Source organism: Labeo rohita, unplaced genomic scaffold, assembly GCF_022985175.1.
Source record: "Labeo rohita strain BAU-BD-2019 unplaced genomic scaffold, IGBB_LRoh.1.0 scaffold_1601, whole genome shotgun sequence".
NCBI classification, from domain to species: domain Eukaryota; kingdom Metazoa; phylum Chordata; class Actinopteri; order Cypriniformes; family Cyprinidae; genus Labeo; species Labeo rohita.
Window position 1 is genome coordinate 1 of NW_026127782.1, and position 7,500 is coordinate 7,500.

At 51.5% G+C, this 7,500-nt stretch overlaps 1 protein-coding gene across 1 annotated transcript in view; it reads left to right on the forward strand.

Moving 5' to 3' along the window:
- Positions 1-171: 171 nt before the first annotated feature.
- Positions 172-7,500, forward strand: part of LOC127158613 (ribosomal oxygenase 2-like) — a gene marked incomplete at its 5' end in the record, with an annotated part of 11,220 nt that continues 3,891 nt past the window's right edge. Inside the window, 5 exons of the mRNA XM_051101679.1 lie at positions 172-300; positions 386-489; positions 1,002-1,104; positions 1,191-1,359; positions 1,437-1,525. Coding sequence (XP_050957636.1) covers positions 172-300; positions 386-489; positions 1,002-1,104; positions 1,191-1,359; positions 1,437-1,525 — 594 coding nt within the window. The remainder of the gene's footprint in view (positions 301-385; positions 490-1,001; positions 1,105-1,190; positions 1,360-1,436; positions 1,526-7,500) is intronic.

Consider the following 7,500-nt stretch of genomic DNA (forward strand, 5'->3'; position numbering starts at 1 on the left):
TTTTGACTGAATCTAACAAGTGCTGATATTCCAATGAAATGACAGAAGTGTTGAGATGAGATTTTGTGCCGTCTCTGGTCTAGAGAAAACATTAATGTCTGGGTCACGTGACCCTGTCTGACCCTCCAGTGCACCAACTGACCTTTGTGTGTTTTGCTGGTGTCTGTTTAGGTGCTGATCCTTCAGCTGGAGGGACAGAAACACTGGAGGCTTTATCAGCCCACCGTCCCTCTGGCCCGCGAGTACAGCCTGGAGCCCGAGGACCGCATTGGTCCCCCGACACACGACTTCATCCTGCAGGTTTGTGACTGAAAAAGAGACGAGATGTGAAGACGGGTGAATGTCTCTTGTGTTTTAATACATGAATCTGCTGCTGTTCTTCTAGCCTGGAGACCTGCTGTATTTCCCCAGAGGAACCATCCATCAGGCGGACACACCGGCCGGCGTGGAGCGATCCACTCACCTCACGCTCAGCACCTACCAAAATACGTACGTGTCTGCGCTCGGGTTACGTGTGACACACAGACGCGCAGACTCTGTGAAAGCGTTCGATTAACCCTTGTGTTCTGTTAGTATGATCTTCATGGTGCGAGTCAAATTCGCCCTCATTATATTCAGTACAACTCAGCATAAGTCACATTATGAGAAATGGTTTCTCTGGGTCTTAACAAGTTTTAATGCACCTGTCCAGAAATTAAAGCCTTAAATCAGAGCAAAGCTCATGGCATTAAATGTTACACGCACTGCACAAAAAAAAAATCTCTTCCTCAGTATTTTTGACTTGTTTCCCAGTACAAATATCTAAACATCCTTAAATCAAGACACATAACCTTGAGATGCAACATGAAGCTGTGAAGTCTTGTTTTCTGAGAAACTGAACAAAACCAGTTTATGAGTTTACAATTTAAACAAGAACAAATATCTGTCAGTGGGATCAGAAAATAACCTCGACGTGGGTCAAACTGACAGTGGGGTTCAGATGTGAACTGCTTGTGTTTCAGGTCGTGGGGCGACTTCATGCTGGACGTGATTCCCGGCTGCGTGTTCGACTGCATGAGCCGAGACCGTGAGATGCGATCCGGACTGCCTCGTAACCTCCTAACGGTGAGCACAGCAATTTACCATCAGCACACTAACACAGACTGTACACGGACTAACAGCATGTGTATGCGTGTTTTCTCATATATCAGGCTCCCGGTTTCGGTCCCAATGTTACTAAGCGGGTGTGTGAGTTTCTGCGCCGCCTGGCCGATGGTCTTGAGCAGGACGATCACGAGTTGCGCTCCACTGCTATGAAACGAGACTTCATCTCCCACAGACTGCCACCGTACCTGCTGGACCAGGCCGAACTCGAACCCGGTGAGCCTCACGGGCCTGTTGTAGCCTGTTTGACGTACTGCCGATGTCTGTCACCAATGATTGGCTTTCTCTTCCAGCTGGGAAACTGCCGTCGCTAGAGGACACGGTGTGTATCCGGTTCAAAGAGCATCTTCTTCTAACGGTGGAGCCCAGTCAAGACAACACTGTAAGAGACCTACACACCTTTGTATATATATATATATATATATATATATATATATATATATATATATATATGTATGTATGTATGTATGTATGTATGTATGTATGTATGTGTGTGTGTGTGTGTGTGTAACTCTGGTCCACAAAACCAGTCTTTAAGTATTTAAGTATTACACGGGTATATTTGTAGCAATAGCCAACGATACATTGTTTGGGTAAAAATTATTGATTTTTCTTTTATACCAAAAATCATTAGGATATTAAGTAAAGATCCGGTTCCATGAAGATATTTTGTAAATTTTCTAACGTACATATATCAAACTTAATTTTTTAATTAGTATATGCATTGCTAAGTGTCTTACATTGTTTGTGTCTTAAAAAATGTGTGTGTGTGTATGTATGTATGTGTGTGTGTGTGTATATATATATATATATATATATACACGTACATACATATACAGGTGCTGGTCATATAATTAGAATATCTTCAAAAAGTTGATTTATTTCACTAATTCCATTCAAGAAGTGAAACTTGTATAATGTATACATTCATTCCACACAGACTGATATATTTCAAGTGTTTATTTCTTTTAATTTTGTTGATTATAACTGACAACTAATGAAAACCCCAAATTCAGTATCTCAGAAAATTAGAATATTACTTAAGACCAATACAAAGAAAGGATTTTTAGAAATCTTGGCCAACTGAAAAGTATGAACATGAAAAGTATGAGCATGTACAGCATTCTATAGTTAGTCGGGGCTCCTTTTGCCTGAATTACTGCAGCAATGCGGCGCGGCATGGAGTCGATCCGTCTGTGGCACTGCTCAGGTGTTATGAGAGCCCAGGTTGCTCTGATAGTGGCCTTCAGCTCTTCTGCATTGTTGGGTCTGGCATATCGCATCTTCCTCTTCACAATACCCCATAGATTTTCTATGGGGTTCAGGTCAGGCGAGTTTGCTGGCCAATTAGGAACAGGGATACCATGGTCCTTAAACCAGGTACTGGTAGCTTTGGCACTGTGTGCAGGTGCCGAGTCCTGTTGGAAAATGAAATCTGCATCTCCATAAAGTTGGTCAGCAGCAGGAAGCATGAAGTGCTCTAAAACGTCCTGGTATACAGCTGCGTTGACCTTGGACCTCAGAAAACACAGTGGACCAACACCAGCAGATGACATGGCACCCCAAACCATCACCGACTGTGGAAACTTTACACTGGACCTCAAGCAACGTGGATTCTGTGCCTCTCCTCTCTTCCTCCAGACTCCGGGACCCTGATTTCCAAAGGAGATGCAAAATTTACTTTCATCAGAGAACATAACTTTGGACCACTCAGCAGCAGTCCAGTCCTTTTAGCGGTTTTTAATCCAGGCGAGACGCTTCTGACGCTGTCTGTTGTTCAAGAGTGGTTTGACACAAGGAATGTGACAGCTAAAACCCATGTCTTGCAGATGTCTGTGTGTAGTGGTTCTCGAGCTGCGTCAAACGCTTGGGGAACGCCTCCAGCGTGAGCACGCTCTGAATCACATGTGTAATCAGTCCAATAGAGAAGCGAGACGTCATAGGCGGGTGACGTCACGGACCAGGAAGCTTAAAAGCACGTGCGCCGGAGCCGGCATTCAGCTTCATTTATTCAGCGAAGCGCTCTGTGTATGGTGTGTGTTTTCACGTGTCTGTTTTTGGTGCCAGTGTACCACTTTTTTATTTGAGACACGATGTCCAAAGTGTGTAGGAAAATAAAACATAAGAGCAATCCAAGTTACAAGCCGTGTGTTCCTCCCTGCTCGCGCGTTTTATTCCGAGCGGGGATACACACAGCTTGTGCGTGGTTTGCTTGGGAGCGGATCACGCAGAGTCGGCTCTCGAGGGGGCCGACTGCCCGCATTGCGAGCGGCTTCCCCTGCGTGCTCTCCGCTCCCGGAAGGCTCTCTTTGCGGAGGGAGCCTTCACCAGCGTTCCTCGCGGGTCTGGCCCCGCTTCCGCCGAGGCGGAGCGGCAGCTGCACTCGTGGGGTTCGCAGCTGGATCTACTAGAGGGAATGGAGACGGGTGAACCCCTATCTCCCTCCTCACCTAGTAGATCCGGGGCCCGTTCTCAGGGATCGGAAGCCCGTTCTGCGGTTCCTTCCACCCAGGGAACAGCCTCAACGCTTCTCATTTCTTCCTCTGAGGAGGTTGAACATGAAAGCGTTGCGGTGGCCCCACACTCGCCCCAATACGAGGAGCTTTTGGAGGTGGTTACTCGTGCGGTAGCTAAATTAAATATCGATTGGCCCGCCGAGAAACAAGCCGAACCGCAGCGAAGTAAGTTAGATGAACGCTTCCTGCGTAATCGGCCGCCTCCTTCACACCGGAGCCTGCCGTTTTTCCCCGATCTCCACACCGAGGTGTCGAGATCGTGGGTTAAACCATTCTCGGCCCGTCTCTTTGTCCCCGCCTCTGATTACTATGGGAGTGTGGCGGGGACAACAGAGCGCGGTTATAGAGCGATCCCTCGGGTAGAACAGACGCTTGCAAGCTATCTGTCTCCCGAGGCGTCTTCGTCTCTAAAGGCTCCGGTCTTACCCACTAAGCCGCTGCGTACAACATCAGTGCTAGTGGGTAAGGGGTACTCGGCAGCAGGTCAGGCTGGTTCTTGTCTGCACACCATGGCGGTGTTGCAGGCATACCAGGCTGATCTGCTAAAAGAGCTAGATGAGTGCGACGAAATTAGCAAGGATAACATCTCTGAGCTAAGGAGAGCCGCTGACTTGTCTCTCCGCGCCACCAAAGAGACCGCCCGTGCCATCGGCAGGTCCATGGCAGCTATGGTGGCGGCGGAGAGACATCTATGGTTGACCCTGTCTGACATGAAGGAGAAGGACAGGGTCTTCCTTCTAGACGCCCGCTTGCGCCTTCTGGCCTGTTCGGCGACGCCGTCAATTCCGTCGTCGACAGATACCAGGAGGCCCGTAAACAAGCGGAGGCGTTTCAGCGGTTCCTCCCTCGTCGCGTTCTAGCTCTTGGGGTTGCTGGGCGGGAGCAGCCCCAGCCGAGTGCCAGCTCCTCGCACAGGGCGAGTCAGAAGCAGAGCGTCGCCTCTCGTGCTCCTCCGCAGCGGGACCGAGATCAGCGACGCTCTAAGCCGGGACTTCTAAGCCGAAGCCCGACCTGAGGGTTGTGCTTCAGGCGAAGAGGTCCTCGGCGAAGCGGTCCTGACATTCGTGCAGGACCGCTGAGGGCAGCCCCTGCTGGGGAGAGGCGGGTAGCACCGCATTCCACGGTGTCCGTCTCTCCTCAGTGCCCTCAGGAGACCAATGTCTCCGACGAGCTCCCCCAGTCTCTTCCGCCCGGCAACGTAGCGGAGCTGGGGGCTCGCCACCCCTGCGGGGGTCTCTAGAACAGTTAGTTCGGTTAGTTCCTGCCGGTGCGCCGCTACAGGGCACCGATCTAGCAGTTCAGAAACATCCAGAGACCAGTCTCGAGAGGCTGGTTCCCTTAGTAGATTATCTGGCAGCGTGGAAACTACTGCCAAATGTATCTGCATGGGTCCTGCATACTGTAGAGCGGGGTTATCGCATTCAGTTCGGTGCTCCGCCTCCTCCTTTCAACGGGGTCTTCCCTACTGTGGTGGGCCCCGAGCAGGGTCTGGTAATGGAACAAGAAGTAGTATCTCTCCTCAGGAAGGAGGCCATCGAGGTGGTTCCTCCTCAGGACAGAGAATCCGGGTTCTACAGCCGATACTTCATCGTTCCGAAGAAGGATGGGGGTCTGCGTCCTATTTTAGATCTAAGACATTTGAACCGCTCAGTCATGCGGCTGAAGTTCAAAATGTTGACAGTCAGTCAAGTTGTGTCACAAATCAGGTCCGAGGACTGGTTTGTGACAATAGATCTGAAAGACGCTTATTTTCATGTCTCCATCCTTCCTCAACACAGGAAGTTCCTAAGGTTTGCTTTCAGGGGCGAAGCATACCAATATCGGGTTCTTCCGTTCGGCCTAGCACTCTCCCCCCGCACTTTTACGAAGTGTGTGGATGCTGCTCTGGCTCCGCTGCGACTCCGGGGCATCCGCATACTCAATTACATCGACGATTGGTTGATTATGGCTCAATCAGAGCACATGGCGGTTCAACATCGAGATGTTGTTCTCGCCCATATGAAAGAGCTGGGGTTGAGACTGAACGCCAAGAAAAGTGTGCTGTCTCCATTACAGAGGACCACTTATCTGGGCGTGGTGTGGGATTCGACCACGATGCAGGCACGTTTGTCACCTGCTCGGATCGAGTCGATCCTCACGACAGTCAAGAGAGTGAAAGAAGGCCGGTCACTCACTGTAAAGCAGTTCCAGCGACTGCTGGGTCTGATGGCAGCTGCGTCCAACGTGATACCTTTTGGCCTGCTGTACATGAGACCCCTACAGTGGTGGCTCAGGACCAAGGGGTTCTCCCGAGGGGAAACCCGTTCCGCATGATCAAAGTCACGCGGCGAGCCCTACGTGCTTTAGATATGTGGAAGAAACCTTGGTTCCTGTCTCAGGGCCCGGTGTTAGGAGCTCCTGGTCGCCGCGTAACGCTAGCGACGGATGCATCTCTCACCGGTTGGGGTGCGGTCATGAGTGGCCACCAGCCCGCGGTCTGTGGAGCGGTCGGCATCTCTCCTGGCACATCAACTGCCTGGAGATGCTGGCCGTGTTTCGAGCTCTGAAACACTTTCTCCCAGACCTAATAGGCCGCCATGTGTTGGTGCGCACCGACAACATAGCGGTGGTCTATTATATCAACCACCAGGGAGGTCTGCGTTCGCGCCCCTTGTACAAGCTGGCGCACCAGATCCTTGTGTGGTCCCAGGACAAACTCCTCTCACTGAAAGCAGTTTACATTCCTGGGCATCTCAATACGGGAGCAGACATCCTGTCGAGGCAGGGGCCGAGGCCCGGGAATGGATGCTTCACCCCGAGGTGGTGAAGCAGATTTGGAGAGTTTTTGGCCAGGCTCAGGTGGACCTCTTCGCGACTCAGCAGAATGCGCAATGTCCCCACTGGTTCTCTCTGTCTCATCCAGCTCCACTGGGGCTGGATGCCATGGTACAGACGTGGCCGAGGCTTCGTCTGTACGCTTTTCCCCGATCGCTCTGCTCCCAGGAGTTCTGGAGAGGGTGCGCCGGGACGGGGTCCGTCTTCTATTAGTAGCCCCGTACTGGCCGGCCCGAGCATGGTTCTCGGACCTAATTTCCCTCCTCGACGGCTCTCCATGGGAGATTCCCGTCAGGAGGGATCTCCTCTCGCAAGCGGGAGGCACCATCTTCCACCCTCGCCCGGAGTTGTGGAAGTTATGGGTGTGGCCCCTGAGGGGGCACGCCTCATAGCTTCCGGTCTCTCAACTGAGGTTGTTGAGACCATCCTCCAATCCAGAGCTCCCTCCACGAGGAAATTGTACGCCCTGAAGTGGAAACTTTTCACTTCATGGTGTGGAGACCACCAGCAAGACCCAGTTAACTGCCCAGTCGGTACAGTGCTGGAATTTTTGCAGGATCGGTTCTCCACAGGATTAGCCCACTCCACCCTAAAGGTTTACGTGGCGGCTATTGCGGCCTACCACGCCCCTCTCGGTGGCACTTCAGTGGGCAAGGATCCCCTTGTCGTACGTTTCCTCCGCGGTGCGCTGAGGCTGAGGCCTCCTGTACAACCTCGGGTCCCTACTTGGGACCTCGCCGTGGTGCTAGAGGCTCTTTGTGGGCCCCCCTTTGAGCCTATCGAAGAGTCCTCTGACCATTTATTGTCAATTAAGACAGTTCTTCTTTTAGCTTTATCTTCGCTAAAGAGAGTAGGAGATCTTCAGGCCCTTTCTGTGGCCCCTTCACATTTGGACTTTGCCCCTGGCATGGCCAAAGTTTTTCTGTACCCTAGACCAGGGTACGTACCGAAGGTTCCCTCTGTACCACCACGGCCCGTTGTGCTTCAGGCCTTTTGTCCTCCCCCTTTTCGGGATTCGGACCAGCAA